General features: G+C 37.4%; 1 protein-coding gene across 1 annotated transcript in view; it reads left to right on the forward strand.

The window, feature by feature from the left end:
• IQUB (IQ motif and ubiquitin domain containing) overlaps positions 1–17,629 on the forward strand; it is an 85,799-nt gene that overhangs the window by 48,717 nt on the left and 19,453 nt on the right. The window contains exon 9 of the mRNA XM_090286775.1: positions 5,752–5,922. Within this exon, the coding sequence (XP_090142901.1) occupies positions 5,752–5,922 (171 nt within the window). The remainder of the gene's footprint in view (positions 1–5,751; positions 5,923–17,629) is intronic.

Here is a 17,629-nt window from a genome sequence, read left to right on the forward strand (position 1 = left end):
ATTGGTAAAGAGAACATTTATTTTCCTATACTTTGGAAATAACTTTGGAGAATAAAATTTTATGTTGTAGTTTTGGGTGAACTTCATTGAATCTAAATAGTATGTGGGTTATTGAATTAATTTATATCTTTTACCCTGAAAATAGAATTTCTCTAAGTAATGAATGATATGATTTTAAATTAGTCCAATCCAGGCATTGGACCAATCATTTATTGTGAATTCTATACTAAAACTTCATTCTCCTTAAAAGGATTAATCTAAAGACTTTTTTGAAGCATTAATTCAATCATTTATATGCTTAACACAACAAACATTGGCCTCCACTGGTTATCAAATGTTAAAAACTCACACGTTCACAGAATTAAAGAAATACAGGTTAAGAAATCTGAACAAAAAATCACCAGCCGTTTTCTGATATATCTTGGATGCTTTTTACCCACCTGTGTAAAGAAACCTCGTGCATTTTTGTAGAAGGCTTTCTCTAGAGTCAAGGTCATTTATTTCTTTGCTTCTCTTTGATTTGCATGCCACTTCTCATATTCACAAACTAAAATACTGAAACCCATGTTAGCTGTGTAATTTAAGTGTTTTTTCTCAGTACTCAGGTGGCCAACAGCTAATGGGACAGAAAAATCAACCATCTCTTGCCTCTCTGAGCACCACAGTAGTGTCCTCTGTGGATGAACAAAACCCTTTTGCTATGTAAAAGAAAAGTTGATCATTGCCCAGTAGCTTTGGGTGGGTTACGATTATTCTTAATTTGTGCACTTCAAGACTTTAGTATTAATTTAGGAGGAAGAAAAGACCTTCTCTCAGAGTGTAGTCATTTCTTCTCTTTTGTGATAGCCTGCTGTAAATATTTTTGTTATCTCTCCACCTTCCTTTCCCTGAAATGTGTCTTCCTGCTGTTCTTCTGTTTCTCTCGTCCAGAGTCTGTGCTGTCTCATTTGTTGGCAGCAAAGTGGAATTTATTATGTTCCCGTTTTCTGAACCAATTTAAGAACATGATTGCTGTACATCTCTTAGTACAGCCAAAGCATTCAAAGAAAAGATGAAATAGGAAAGAAAAATCAGCAAAATTGACATTTTCCTGCATCACAGTTAAAAAAAAAACAAACATCTTAAGGCCTGAAATTAAAGAGGCTGAGCTTTGAAGACCAAATTATCAGTGTTGGTAGAAATAAATCCGAGTATAAAAAAGCTTTGCCAAATGGATTTTTAATATCTTCTCAGTGCTAAAACTAGGGAACTTCAAATCTAGGATTCTTTATATCACTCAGTTCCTTTTCCCCTGGCTAACTCCTAGTTTTTCTTCAGGTTTTATCTTAGATACTATTTTTTTCACCAGTTCGGTGCTTCATAGCAACCTATAGTTACCAGTTTACCTGCAATCATCAAGCATAATCACTCTTCTTTTAGTTACTTATTTCTTTATCTTTACATTCCATTAGATTTGAGAGTTCTTGAAATCAGGATAGTATTTTATCTACTAAGTATCTAGTGCACTGAGTAATAAATAGTAAACATAATAAATATTCATTGGCTGAACGAATGAGTCCTTTAAGTGAGAAATTTATTCTTTTAATCTTTTGGGAGATACAGAATTAACAAACATAAAATCTTTATAGAACAATATGGACCCAAGTTTCATTAATGTTCTGAGTGACTGAAATAGCAGGACTACAAACATGCATGTGTGTGCATTTATAAGTACAATAAAATTTCAGGTACTAGCAATTTTATTGGTTCAGTTAGGAATCTTTATGGAAAAGGTAGGGTTTGAGTTAAAAATTGAAGGATGGGAAGGTTCAGGATGTTGAATATATTTTGAAAAATCCAAGGTATTACTATATCATACTATATTAGATGGATCTAAAAACTTTGAGGGAAGATAGAGTTAAATCAATCTATCATTAAAAAAAAAATACAGTAAACTAGGTATTTCATTAAAATGTTATTATACTTGGATTATTACCACTGAAATAAGTTACCAGCTTGCAGCCAGCCTGCAGAGCAAAAGGTATTGTCCACATTAATTGAAGATTACATTTAACAGAACCAACCCTGAGGAAAATTGCATGCAAAATTAGACTTTCAAATATTGCCATACAAACTTAGCTTAAGATTCCTTACTCCTTAAAACGTTTAAAAAGAGCTTTGAAACAATCATTAAACTTCAGTAACACTCTGAGGCTTACTCCAAACAAAGCTGAATTCAATTTAAAACAAATATATTTTTATGTCTAAGTGATAATAATTAAATGATAAAACACTTTATTATAGAGCTATTTCCCTTTTATAATTCTTTTAATTTTTAATATTTTTATTTTTAAGTATATTTTATTGATTATGTTGTTAGTGTAGTCCCGATTTTTTTCCCCTTTGCTCCCCTCTGCTCCCCTCTGCCCAGTACCTCCTTCCCCCCAGCAATCCCACCCCTCTTAGTCATGTCCATGGGTCGTGCATATAAGTTCTTTGGCTTCACCCTTTCCTATATTATTCTTAACTTCCCCCTATTTTGTACCAACCAATTATGCTTCTTGATCCCTGCACCATTTCCCCATTTCTCCCCCTACCCCTCCCAGCTGATAATGCTCCAAATGATACCTATACCTATGATTCTGTTCCTATTCTGGTTTGCTTAGTTGGATTTTGTTTTTATTTTTTAGGTTCAGTTGTTGATAGTTGTGAGTTTGTTGTCATTTTAGTGTTCATAGTTTTGGTCTTTTTCTTAAATAAGTCCCTTTAACATTTCATACAATAATGGCTTGATGATAATGAACTCTTTTAGCTTTACCTTGTCTGGGAAGCACTTCATCTGCCCTTCCATTCTAAATGATAGCTTTGTTGGATAGAGTAATCTTGGTTGTAGGTCCTTGACTTTCATCATATTGAATACTTCTTGCCAGTCCCTTCTTGCCTGCAAAGTTTCTTTTGAAAAATCAGCTGATAGTCTTATAGGCACCCCTTCATAGATAACTCTCTGCTTTTCTCTTGCTGCTTTTAAGATTCTCTCTTTATCTTTCACCTTTGGCATTTTAATGATGATGTGTCTTGGTGTAGTCTTTGGGTCTAGCTTGTTTGGGACTCTCCGTGCTTCCTGGACTTGTATGTCTATTTCCTTTGCCAAATTTGGGAAGTGTTCCTTCATTATTTTTTCACAAAAGTGTCCAATTTTTTGCTCTTCTTCTTCTCCTTCTGGCATCCCTATGATTCAGATGTTTGCATGTTTAAAGTTGTCCCAGAGGTTCCTAAGCCTCTCCTCATTTTTCTCAATTCTTGTTTCCTCCTTTTGTACTGGTTGACTGTTTTTTCTTCCTTATGTTCCAAAACATTGATTTGAACCCCGGTTTCCTTTCCTTCACCATTGGTTTTGTGTGGATTTTCCTTTGTTTCACTTAGCATAGCCTTCACTTCTTCCCTTATGCATTTGCCATACACAAGCATATCTGTCAATCTTGTGAGCATGTGTATCACCAGTGTTTTGAATTCTTCATCTGTTAGGTTGGCTATCTCCTCATCTGTGAGGTTGACTGTCTCCTCATCTCTTAGTTCTCCCACTGGAACCTTGATCCATTCCCCACTTTGGGCCATACTTCTCTGTCTCCTTATCTTGACAGACTCCTGTGTTTGTTTGCCTCTGTGTCTTAGATAGAGATGTTGCTCCTGTTACATTATAAGGGGAGGAGCCTTAGGTATTCCTCAGTACAGGGTGACCCATTTCACCACATCATGGCTGTATGTGGGGGTGGAGTCAGAGAGGGAACAATGCTGCTTGCTCAGCACTCACCCCTTTTCCAGGCACTTTTCCCACCTCTCTATGGGACTGACTCCTCTCTAGCTGTTGCCCTGGCTGTCATTCCCAGAGTGGGTTGGTCTGCGGATGTTCTAGGACTGTGGGGGCCGTTTAAACAAGTGGACTCTGCTGAGAGACCCGCACTTTCTTCTTCTGCCCCAACTCCCACTGGTTTGCACAGTCAGAAGCAATGAGGCTTGATTTTCCCCAGCCCTGTGACAGTGAGCTGCATGGTCTGGTCAGGAACTGGGAACGCTCCCCAGGTGTCCCACCTCACTTTTTAAAATATGTGATTGTGCTTTCTGCTGGCCTGCCACTGCTGCCACTGCCTCCAGTGCCACTGCCACCAAACCGCTTCTTTTCTGCCCTGGCTCCACCCCTCCTACCTGTCCGGATGAGTATTTCTTCTTTATATCTTTGTTTGTTGGACTTCCATGCAGCTCGATTTTTTGGAACTTCTGGTTGTCTCTAGTTTTGAAGTAGTTGTATTTCTTCTTAGTTTTGGAGGGAGACACAGCGTGTCTGTCTAGGCCTCCACCTTGCCTAGAAGTCCTTCCCTTTTATAATTCTTAATAAATTTTATTTAATTCTGTCAGCCTACTAACATTATATTATTTAATATTAGATTTATGCTCTAAAATATAATTTATTTATAGGGCTGAAGCTTCTTACTTGCTGAATTAAAACTAGAACTGAGGATCTAAAGTTTCTGATTCATTTTGGCTTTGATCAGAAAATGATATCATTACTTTGAAAGCATATCAAATATATATTTTTCAAGCTTACTTTGTAGTTCTTAATGTAGTTAGCTAATATGAAATATAAATATATTTGATACTTAACTAAAAATTCCTCATAATACTGTTATACCAAATACATCTTTATATTGTTTCTTTATTTGGCTAGTCTACATTCTTGACATCTAGTTAAACTTTAAATTATATCCAACCTAATATTTAAATGGTTGTAAGTACAGCATAAATTGAACTATAGCTCTCCAAAGCAATTACCAATCAGCCTCCAACATTTGAACAGTTAATAGTCATGATAATGCAGCCCTGTTTGAAAGAAATCAAGCAGCTTTATACTGTAAAGTAGAAAAGCAAATAGACTGAGTTTTCATGGTGAAATTTCCAGGTGAATGCATCTTAAAGGAGGGCACAGAAGCAGTGGCAAACACAGACTTAATCACCATCATTCAAGACTGTGCTGATGTCCCCAAGTCTGCAGAGCACTTGCTCCACCTCCTGTCTCTGGTCTCTGAATTCTTAACCTGGAAGTGAGCTTCAGGGCAGTGGGGGAGGTGGAATAGTTGGGAGGAACCATGCCAGATCTGGAAATAGAAAGTGAGAATGTTAGCCATCATGAGGGAGGCAGGGACCACAAGCCAAATAAAGCTGTTTCAGGATGGACAGTTGCTGTGTGAAGAACTAGGAACTTGTTATAGATTGATTAATCTAGGAAACAAAACTAAAACTCACAGAGTTCATGATATCTTTAGTTTTAACACATTGAGGATTGTAACAATTACTCTACAAATGTTGTCTTCAATTGGCAAAGTATGATCAAGACACGTTTATACAACTCACTATAATTAAAACAAGCAGATAATTTAAAAAAAAAAAATTCTAAGTTAGCATGCTTTTTCCCAAGGGGGTAACGAGTTATTTCATGTACCCTTCAGGCCATTCAACGTACTAGCTAGTACAAATTAGTAGCATATTCTGAATCCTGTAGGTATGTTTCTACTTTGAACATTGAAGAGCTCTCTCATAATTTTTCCCTTAAAATGTCTTACTCTCTCATGGTCAACACATTTTTCAATTAATTTTTTTACATTTTAGTGATACTTTTATTTATAAAGCACATGATATTAAAATAAATTTTTAGCAGAAAGAACTAAATTTTTTTTTAGCCTTTAACTAATTTATAATGATAAATATATTATTTTTAAGTGTGCAGCTCCAAAGATATGGAGAAGATGTGATGGCAAAATAATTGAGATGGATACACAATTCACTATCAGAGCCAGAGAGCTGCAAAACATCTATAAATGCATTATGCTGAAAAATCTCTCTCAAGATGAAAGGCTTGATGTACTCTTAACACTTAAACATACTGTGAAGGTATGTTATCTTTCTCTTAGTTTTGGCGTATCCCTATCACTACCAATAAAAAAATTAAATACTATATTGTTTTGGTATAATGCATATGGCTTGTGTATTAATATATATCTAAAAGTTCTCAGACTATATATTATGACACATAATTAATGTAAATATAGCACAATGAATATTATTAATGTAAATATATATGTGCAGTGAAGCAAATAAATGCAAATATATTGCACGGGATTAATATGTAGTTCAATAAAACAGCAACTATTATCTATATATTTTGATGAAAATTTTATTTTCAGCAGTTTTAAAGCAACATCCCATGTAAGTATTTTTGTCTTTTTTTCCTCATCAATTAATGATTTTCTGTATTTGAGTCCTGATTTTAATGAAAATAAAGCAAGTGTAACAGGTCAAGTTCCCAAGAAATATGGGCATTTGTGTACAGGGAGTGTCTTGGAGAGTGGTCTCAGTAGTAACTCCTATGAGGAAGGCAGATCGGTCAGGTGGAGAAATTAAACTCTGGTTGAGGCTCAGCAATGTTTTTAGCCAATCTCACTCTGAAACTCTGAAGACTTCTGAGTCATCCTTAATTGAGGCAGGGACTGGAGTTTTACTCCTGCATTGACCATTTACTAGATGTGGCTTGCTCCCACTAAGGAGGTGTGACTTTATTTTTGTTTTGTTTTCACTTTAATTTTATATTTGTAATTTATTACTTTTTCCTGGACAGTTAAAAAAAAACAAAATACACTATATTACCATGATTCTATGTTGTGAACATATTGGTACATTGACTACACATCACCAAAACATAACCACAAAAGTCAAAGCAGTCAGTATTTAAGAGTCTAGAGAACAAAGGGCTGAACCAACTGAGAGCTCTCAGGCAAGCTCACATTTGTTGCCAGGCCTGACCATGGTTGGAGTCCAGTGAACACCCCTAGGAACATCTGGGCTGGGCTTGAGTGATCAGGGATTTGGGAAGGTGTTAGTTTCCATGGTACCCAGAGGTGTAACCCTCCCCACTGGTCTTTTCCTTCAGTATCCAAGAAGGGAAGGGGGTATAGGAGATGCTTTATAATGCTATTTACTGCACTCATCCTTGAATGTGGCTTTGAATGAGGCATCTCTCTTTTCCAGAAAGCAGTTCTCAGAAAGGGACTCAGTTTAGTGTCAGCCAGCAGTAAACCAGTGGTGGGGGAATGATCACATCAGTTCTGAATGCAGCATACACTGCACATGCTGCTGTTAAGATCCACTGGCTTCATGTGATAAGTTTTGGGAGCAGCTCCTCTGGATCTGGGTAGGCCCTTTTCTCCTGGGGAGACTTATAAGAGCAAGGTGGATAAGGTAACTACAGCTCCTCTTGTCATCCTTAAGGCCACAATATACACTCTTGGACCTTTCCTCTGCTACCCATTTTAGATTTTTCCACCCTCAAGTAGCACCTTTACTGATCTAGGTGACATACCTGTTGGGGTGACCCATACCTTGAGAGATCAAGACCATAGGTCATCATGCTCTTCTCGGACTGAGGCCACTAGACTTCCATTTACTGTCAAAATTAGGCAAGGGAAAAGCAAGAAATGCCCATTACCTTGGTGCCAAAGATATTCTTCCTTGTCCCTATTGGGTAATAGTGGCCCTACTGCCTTTGAAAAATCAAGGTCAGTTACCTTTACAGGCATGTGACACTTTTCTTGTCTCTGATCATTTGGCCTAAGGAACCCAGGCATTAGATGTAGTTTAACATTTAGTAGGACTCTTGCTATGTCCACTGCTAGAAGCATTTTCCCTCCAGGAATTAAGACTTCTAAGTTTGAAGAGCACAGAGTTGCAGGGACAGGAAGCAAAAATTCCCCTAGTTTACAAGGTAAAGCAGTTTGAGGGGCTTCTACTTAGTCTTCCCTATCACATTATCTCAAGAAATCAAGGGAAAGGTGGAAGGGACTTGCCAACTACCAAGTATTCCATTCCAATGATATATTTAAGGATTAGGGAAATGAATACTGGGTAGGTTTCTGAACCCAGTGGACAAATTGTGAGCTGGATGTGGGTCAGGATTCCTTTTATTTACTTGTTTATCTATCTATTTATTTTTGTTCCCATATACCTTCACTGAGGGTGGGGGCCTTTATTCCCCGTCATCGATTAGTAATTTGATCCAGGGTATTCTAAGGAAGAAAGCATGACCTTGAATGAGGAAGTTCTGTTAAATTGATGGCAGCTACTTTGAGCCAATATGGCTTTCTTCAGCTGAAGGCAATCTGGAGAGAGGCTCAGCCAAGAATTGCCAACTGCCAGCCCTATCAGCAGCTGAGAGACCAAATGCTTTGGTTCTGAAGTGCAGGTAATCCAGACAGCACATCACAGCATTCACTATAATGAATGTCTTCTATATCCCTAATGAAAGAGGGAAAACTCAAGTATCATTAGTACCACTGGTATAGCTCTTATATTTTATAGCTCAACTTGAAGGCAATATTAAGCATATGTTATTGTCAATATAGATAAATTAAATGGGCAATTCAGCTAAAAAGATTTGGCTTCTGAAAAAGGTTTTGAGTTCACTAAATTTATACGACACTTGCTAGATGTCACCTTTAGTTTATGGCATAAAGATATAAGTTGTTTCTGAATTATCTATTGCTAACTATTATAAAGATTGTACATAGGCAGTGGATTGGGTAACTGCATGGTACATCTGTTTTGGTCATCAATAGGAACCACATTGCCAGAGCATACAGATACAGCTATCCAAATGATAATCAGTAGTTCATTATAAATAATAACTGAAAAAATGTCACTCATATTTAGATCTATCTATGAGAATCTTGTGATTACAACCCAAGACTTTCATGAGTATAACTCTTAGATAACTCCTGTGGATTCTTTGCTTTCTAATTGCAAATAAATCTCATTCTCTTAAGAAATAATACCAAAACACATAAAGTTCTTAAGATACACTAAGTAGTTGAATAAAACAGTTTTTGTTGAGAGATAAGTCACCATAGGCCTCTTGCATTTCTGCCCATCTTTGGAGCAGAAGCACTGAGTGCCTTTGTTCTGGACTACCCTTTCAAAGATATTTGTGTAGGGACTAGCCTTGGAGTAGAGAGTTAGAAAGAGGGAGAAACAAAAGATCCAGAGCTGGAAGATAAGCCTGATATCTATAGAGGGCAGTAAAAAGACCATTTGGAAAAAAGAGAGCACAGGTAGGGAATATAGTAGAAATATTCTTATCTGACATAATTATGACCATTATCTGGCTATTTAAAAAAGCCAAAGGTGGCTCATAAAAGATTAATTGTGCATCTCTTAAATAACATGTTTAGGATGTTATATCCACATGTATTCACTTATGGCTGTGCAATCTTAAATAAGTAATTCAATATTTATGAAAATCAGTTTCAATTAATTTGTAAATTAGTTGCTTTGAGGATATAAATATATGTATATGTGCATATATGTGTATATACAATATAAAATAAAAATACAATCTTTATGTTTCAGTGCTTACAGATAGGGAGCCCTTAATAAATAATGGGTATTATTTTGATGACAATTACTAATACTTGAAAAAGAGAGAGAAAAAGGGTGACAGATAGATACACACACACATACAGAAAGAGATTATGAGAATAAATGATTATATCCTCAAGTGTGAGAACAATGTTAAAAACTTTAAAAATCTCCCCAGGTCCTTCTAATGTGCCTTCAGGGTCAAGGACCACTGATGCAGATTCATGTATTAGCTATGCCAAGTGTATATTAAAAAGTACAGAAGAGTATTATTTTATATTTACTGACTTTACCTTCTGACTCATTCATTCAAACTGTGTTTCTCATGGTCCTATGTTGGGTGATTGGAACAACTTACTTCTATTTACTATTTATAAATCCTTCTACCTTAATCACTTAGCTCTTACCTGGGACTTTCTTACTCAAATACACTCATTTCTATTACTTTATTAAAAGTTATTGTGTATTATAGTAATATACAAACAACATGTATAAAATAGATATGTGCGGTTTAGTAAATATAAAGCCATTAATCATGTAACCACCCTCTGGATCCACAACAGGACAGTACCAACATTGACAGTGTTCCCTTTCTGTTCATAATGGCAGTTCACCCTCTTGTCCCGTAGAAGTAACCACCATACTGACTTTCATGGTAGTCATGTCTTTGATTTACATCTTAAGTTTTACCACTTCTGTATACCTTTCTAAAAAATATGGTTAGCGTAATTTATTTTTGGATTTTATTTAAATGGAATTATACTATATATATTGTTTTTGTGCCTTGATTATTTTGCTTGACATTAACTTTTTTATTATATTTTATTGGTTATATTGTTACAATAGTTTCAATTTTTTCCCCTTTGCTCCCCTCCACCCAGCATTCCCCCTCCCCCAGCAATCCCCCACCAAATCCATGTCCATGGTTTGTATATACAAGCTCTCCCGCTTCACCCTTTCATATATTCTTCTTCTTCTTTTTTTAATAAATGATTAATTATTTTAACAATAAAAAATAACAATCCCTCCCTCTCAGATATTAAGACCCTTTATAATCTTATAAAGGACAATGGGCAAAGGTCTCAAGCTCCTCTAACTACTTCAAGCTGGACACGGTCATCGTCCTACCTACCCTTGGGTCCAGAAATCCCTAATAAGAGTGGGAGATGTGGAGGGGAGGGTGGCCTTCCCACATGGGGAAGGATCGTGTAGACTCCAGGTCAGTTGGCTGTCCCAGACAATGGCGTGATTGGTTTAACAGGCTGGCATCCTTGTTGTATTCTGGAGGCAACAGATTTGGCAAAAGGGTTAAAAGACATCATTCAATCCATAACTACTAGATGACAAAAGGCAGGGATTAATTTTTCAATTTCCCACATTAGGGAAAAAAGTAGGGGGCTTCTTTGGAGGAAGGTGTGCCAGGCACATCTCACCTGTCCAAAACCCTTTTGCCCATTATACTTAGTTTGGGCTGAGGGAAATAATTTAGGTTTCCCCCCTCTCAGACCACTGGGCCCTTTCGGTCCAAGCCATTAGGATAGAAAAGAGGAACCAGTTTTATTTATTTATTTTTTATTTTTTAATGTCTTTTATTGATTATAATGTTACATTTGTTCCAATTTCCCTTTCCTCTGCTCCCCTCCACCCGGTGGCCCCCCTCCCTCCAGTTGTCCCCCCCTTTTAGACCATGTCCATCAGTTGTGCATATAGTTCTTCTCAACCTCTCTCTATTCCATTTCCTCCTACCATGATCCTTAATTCCTATATCATCTCCCTCCCTCTCCCCATAACCCCTCCCTGTTGACCTCCCCCCAATATGTTCCCCATACCTATAGTTCTTTTTCCACTCTCATTGCCTGTTTAGTTTGCCTTTGTTTCAATTCCCTAGCTTCTGTTGTTTCTTGTGATGCAGTTTTCATTTTAGATTTCATAGTTTTGATCCTCCTTTTTCTAAACCAGTCCCTTTAACATCTCATATAACAGTGGTTTGGATCTAATGAACTCTTTCAGTTTTGTTTTGTCCTGGAAACACTTTCTCTGCCCTTCTATTCTGAATGACAATTTCGCTGGATAGAGTATTCGTGGTTGTAGGTTTTTGCTTTTCATTACTTTGAATATTTCTTGCCAGTCCCTTCTTGCCTGCAGGGTCTCCCTTGAGAAGTCAGCTGATAGTCTAATTGGGACCCCTTTGTACATGATTCTTTTCTTCTCTCTTGCTGCTTTTAAGATTCTCTCTTTATCTTTAACTTTTGACGTTTTGATTATAATGTGTCTTGGAGTGGTTCTCCTTGGGTCCAGTGTTTTTGGAACTCTCTGTGCTTCCTGGATATGTAAGTCTATTTCCTTTCCCAAGTTTGGGAAGTTCTGCTTTATTATATTTTCACTTAATTTTTCAATTTCTAGTTCATCTTCTTAGCCTTCTGGCAAACCAATGATTCTTATGTTGGGCCTTTTATAGCTGTCCCAGAGGTTTCTGATCCTCTCATCCTTGCTTCCCGTTTTTTCTCTCTGCACTGGTTGACTGTTTGTTCCTTCTCTATGTTCTGGTTTGTTGATATGAACTCTGGATTTTTTTTCCTCACCATCTGTCTCGTATGTGGTTTTGTTCCTTTCATTATGAGTGTTTTTTTATTCTTTCTCATCTTTTTCCAGATCTTTTGTTAATTCGGTAAGCCACCTGATAACAATGGTCCTGAACTGAGCCTCTGACAGGTTTCTTATTTGTTCATCTGTCAGATTCTTCATCTGTTGCCTGAGGAGCTGCGCCACCGGGATTTCTATAGTTGTCTGCCTCATTTTGACAGATGCGTTTTGTTTTCTTGGGCCGGCTATAGGGGGCAGTGCCTGTGTACTTGTCACGACCCAGCGACCGGCGGCAATCCGCAACCTTTTTTGCTGTGCCGTGGCCCTTTGTCGTCACAACCCAGCGACCAGCGCCATTCCACAACCTATTTTGCAGCCCTGTGGCGCTTTGTGTGGGGGCGGGAGTCCAAGATGGATTCACACAGTTATTCCGCGAGGAGACCGGGATCCATCCTCCCGCCCTCTGGGCCTCACTGTTCAAGGCGATGTGGTGGCTGCTTTCCCCAGCATTCGAGTTGCAAGCTGCTGGGGTTTGACTGCAGCGGGGATTGTTCTCCCTGCTGCTGGGATTGTTATCCCTGCTGCTGTCCCTGGTGCGACCGCAAACAGCTCTGCCCCCTTTCGCTCTTTCTACCTGCCCAAAGGGCGCCACTGGTTTATAACTTCATACATTGGGCTTCCGTGTAGTTCTATTTTCTGGAATTTCTAGTTATCTTTTGTTTTGAAGTAGTTGTATTCCTCTCTAGTTGTAGAGGGAGACCGAGCGTGTCCATCCAGGAACCAGTTTTAAAGTGAAGCCCACAGACCACCCCATTCTTCACCAACCCAGCCACTTAGTTCAGCCAAACCATTGAGTCTAAGAAGGCAGCACTGCAGACAGGATTAAGTGAGGCTTATATGTACAGACAATCACTCAGGTAATGCGATGATAGGCTTATGCCCTTTGAAAACAGAAAACACATGTTAATTTATGTAACATAATCCAAAAACAAGTCTCTAAATCTGTAAGGCTGTCTTATTGGAAAGACACACAGTTGCAAGGTATTTGACATTCTTCTTGCCTGTAACTTAAATATCTTTGATGATACCACAGACATAGTTTAACTTTCAAGTGAAAACATATTTTAAATGAAAAGAAACTTTAAAGATGGTTAGCTGCACTACTTTATAGTCTACCACTGATCATTGTGATTTTCCTTGAATAATGATTTTTCTCCCTAAGATTACCACCCCTTGTCATTAAAGGGACTTCATTAAGTCCATTTTAAATTTATCCTGTTCATTTGCATAAACACAACAAGAACAGCAAATGATCACTTATGATCTTTAGTTCTGCTTTGTTGGAACTTAGGCAAGGAACATTTAGGGTGACCTTCAGTCTGCCCTTCAGGGCACAGAAGCTGAGCCACATACCTGGCATTCAGCCTTGCCTGTAAACGCCTGTTTTTCCAAATCCTTCTGGTTTTCCATTGTGCCTTAAGGTCCCTTCTAGCCATATTTCAGGAAAACAACCTTCATTCCTTCCCTGGAAAGATTGCTGTGGACAGCACAACCAACCGCAATACCAGGCCTTTTATCTCATGGGCTTTTATTACCTTCGAAAGTTATTCCCAGTTCCTCAGAGCTTTTTGGTAACAACCTGAGCCCAAGCATGTCTCCTTTAGAAATGATATTCCAGTCAAAGTCTTGGTCAAAAAAAAAAACCTCTATTAACAACTGGTCTTATTAGTTTTATGCAAAGAAGCTCATGTCATTACTTGTTTAGAATGTCAAACTCTAGAGGGATGAGATAGAAAGAAAAATATACAGTGTGAAGGAAAATCCTTGTCCTTCTAATATTCACTGAACTGGCATTTTCATTCTTTATATTTTCATTTTTCCTCCACTAAAAATTTTTTGTTTGTTTTTCCATTACAGTTGTCCCACTTTTTTCCCCCTCTTGCTTCCTTGCACCCTGTCCATTCTTTCTCCAACATTTAGTCCCCGCTCAGTTGTCCATGTCCATGGGTCATTTATACATGTTCTTTGACTAGACCCTTCCCCTTCTTACCCCCTTCTCTCCCTCCCGCCTCCCCCCTTGTTAATGTTAGTCTACTCCTTGTTTACATACCTATGGTTCAATTCTTCTCATTTGTTTGTGTTGTTCATTAGTTTCCTGTAATAGGTGACAGCATAAGGTATTTTTCTTTTGTTGCCTGGCTTATTTCGCTAAGCATAATTCTCTCTAGTTCCATCCATGTTGTTGCAAATGGTAGAAGTTCCTTCTTTCTTTTTGCTACATAGTACTCCATTGTGTAAATGTACCACAGTTTTTTGATCCACTCATCTACAGATGGGCACTTAGGTTGTTTCCAGCACTTGGCTATTGTAAATAGTGCTTCTATGAACATAGGGGTGCATAGATTCTTTTGAATTGGTGTTTCAAAATTTTTCAGATACAGTCTTAGCAATGGAATTGCTGGTTCAAAAGGTAGTTCCATTTTTAGTTTTTTGAGAAAATTCCAAACTGTTTTCCATAGTGGCTGCACCAGTCTGCATTCCCACCAGCAGTGCACCAGGGTTCCCATTTCTCCGCATCCTCTCCAGCACAAGTTGTTTGTTGATTTGTTGATGATGGTCATTCTGACTGGTGTGACGTGGTATCTCATTGTGGTTTTTATTTGCATCTCTCTGATGGCTAGTGATGTTAAGTATTATTTCATATGTCTATGGACCCTCTCTATGTCCTCTTTGGAGAAGTGTTTGTTTAGGTCCTTTGCCCATTTTTTAATTGGGATGTCTGTCTTCTTGGTTTTGAGTCGTATGAGTTCTTTATATATTTTTGAGACCAATCCCTTGTCTGAGATATCATTGGCGAATATATTTTCCCATATGGCTTGTTTCCTTTTCATCTTGCTGATGTTTTCTTTTGCTGAGCAGAAACTTTTTAGTTTGATATACTACCATTTTTTAAATTCTCTTCTTTATTTCCTTTGCCTTAGGAGATATATCAGTGAAAATGTTGCTACGCAAGATATCTGAAATTTTCCTGCCTATTTTTTCCTCTAGGACTTTTATGGTGTCATGGCTTACATTTAAGTCTTTGATCCGTCTTGAGTTTATTCTTGTGTGTGGTGTAAGTTGGTGGTCTAATTTCATTTTTTTGCATGTCCCTGTCCAGTTCTCCAAACACCATTTGTTAAAGAGGCTCTTTTCACTCCATTTGATGTTCCTTCCCCCTTTGTCAAATATTAGTTGACGATATAGACCTGGGTTTATCTCTGGGCTCTCTATTCTGTTCCATTGAGCTATATGTCTGTTCTTATGCCAGTACCAGACTGTTTTGATTACTGTGGCCTTGTAGTATAGTTTGATATCAGGTATTGTGATTCCTCCTACTGTGTTCTTCTTCCTCAAAATTGCTGTAGCTATTCAGGCTCTTTTTTGGTTCCATATAAGTTTTTGAAGTATTTGTTCTAGGTCTGTGAAAAATGTCATTGGTATTTTAATAGGGATCGCATTGAATCTATAAATTGCTTTGGGTAGTATAGACATTTTAATGATGTTGAGTCTTCCCATCCATGAGCATGGTATATGCTTCCATTTATTTGTATCTTCCTTAATTCCTCTCTTCAGTGTTATGTAGTTTTCTGAGTACAGGTCTTTTACCTCCTTGGTTAAGTTTATTCGTAGGTACTTTATTTTTCTTCCTGCTATGGTAAATGGGATTTTTCTTTCAGTTTCTATCTCTGAGATTTTGTTGTTGGTGTACAGAAATGCCTTCGATTTCTGAGTGTTGACTTTGTACCCTGCTATTTTGCCAAATTCACTTATTAGTTCGAGTAGTTTTTTTTTTTTTTTGGAGTCTATAGTGTTTTCTATATACACTATCATGTCATCTGCAAATAATGACAGTTTTACTTCCTCTTTTCCAATTTGGATGCCTTTTATTTCTTTTTCTTGTCTGATTGCTGTGGCTAGGACTTCCAAGACTATATTGAATAGGAGTGGAGAGAGTGGACATCCTTGTCTTGTTCCTGACCTCAGGGGGAGTGCTCTCAGTTTTTGAGTATGATGTTGGCTTCAGGTTTCTCACATATGGCCTTTATTATGTTGAAATATGCTCCCTCTATTCCCATTTTGCCGAGAGTTTTCATCATAAATGGGTGTTGTACTTTATCAAATGCTTTTTCTGCATCTATTGATATGATCATGTGGTTTTTGTCTTTCATTTTGTTTATGTGGTGTATTACGTTTATTGATTTGTGAATATTAAACCGTCCTCTCATTCCTGGGATGAATCCCACTCGATCGTGGCATATGATCTTTTTTAATGTGTTGCTGGATCCTGTTTGCCAATATTTTATTGAGGATTCTAGCATCTATGTTCATCAGCGATATTGGCCTGTAGTTTTCTTTCTTAGTTGTGTCTTGACCTGGTTTTGGAATTAGGGTTATACTGGCGTCATAGAACGAGTTTGGGAGTCTTCCCTCTTCTTGTATCTTTTGGAATAGTCTGAGGAGGATAGGACTTAGTTCTTTCCTAAATGTTTTGTAGAATTCACTTGTGAAGCAATCCGATCCAGGGCTTTTGTGTCCTGGGAGTTTTTTTTATTACTGCTTCAATTTCACTGGCTGTTATTGGTCTATTCAGGATTTCTGCTTCTTCTTGATTAAGTTTTGGAAGACTATATGCTTCCAGGAATTTGTCCATTTCCTCTAAGTTGTCAAATTTCTTCCCATACAGTTGTTCGTAATAATTTCTTACAATTCTCTGTATTTCTATGGTATCAGTTGTGATTTCTCCTCTTTTGTTTCTGATTTTATTTGGGTACTCTCTCTTTTTTTCTTGATGAGCCTGGTTAAAGTCTTGTAAATTTTGTTTATCTTTTCAAAGAATCAGCTCCTACTTATGTTGATCTTTTGAATTGTTAGTTTAGTCTCTATGTCATTTAATTGTGTCTGATCTTGATGATTTCCTTCCTTCTACTTGATCTGGGTTTTGCTTGTTGTTCTTCCTCTAGTTCTTGTAGCTGTAGGGTTAAATTTTTTTATTAGAGATTTCTCTAGCTTTTTTAGGTAGGCCTGTATTGCTATGAACTTTCCTCTCGGGACTGCTTTCGCTGTATCCCATAGGTTTTGGGTTGTTGTGTGTTTGTTATCATTAGTTTCCAGAAACTTTTTGATTTCTTCCTTGATGTTTTTGTTAACCCATTCATTATTTAATAGCATGTTATTCATTCTCCATGAGTTTGAATGTTTTTGAGTTTTCTCTTCGAGGTTGACTTCCAATTTTAAGCCATTGTGATCTGAGAAGATGCTTGATATAATTTCCATTTTCTTGAATTTGTTGAGGCTTGTTTTGTGTCCTACCATGTGGTCTATCTTTGAAAACGTTCCATGTGCACTTGAGAAGAATGTATATTTTGCTTCTTTGGGGTGAAAAGTTCTATATATATCGACTAAGTCCATTTGATCTAGAGTGTTGTTCAGTGCCTCAATATCTTTGATGTTTCTTTGCTTTGAAGATCTGTCCATTGTTAAAAATGGGGTGTTAAAGTCCCCTACTATGAGTGTGTTGCTGTCTATATCTTTCTTGGTGTCTTTCAAAATTTTTCTTACATATTTC

This window comes from Furipterus horrens, unplaced genomic scaffold (genome assembly GCF_987537825.1).
Source record: "Furipterus horrens unplaced genomic scaffold, mFurHor1.1.pri manual_scaffold_9, whole genome shotgun sequence".
Classification (NCBI taxonomy): Eukaryota; Metazoa; Chordata; class Mammalia; order Chiroptera; family Furipteridae; genus Furipterus; species Furipterus horrens.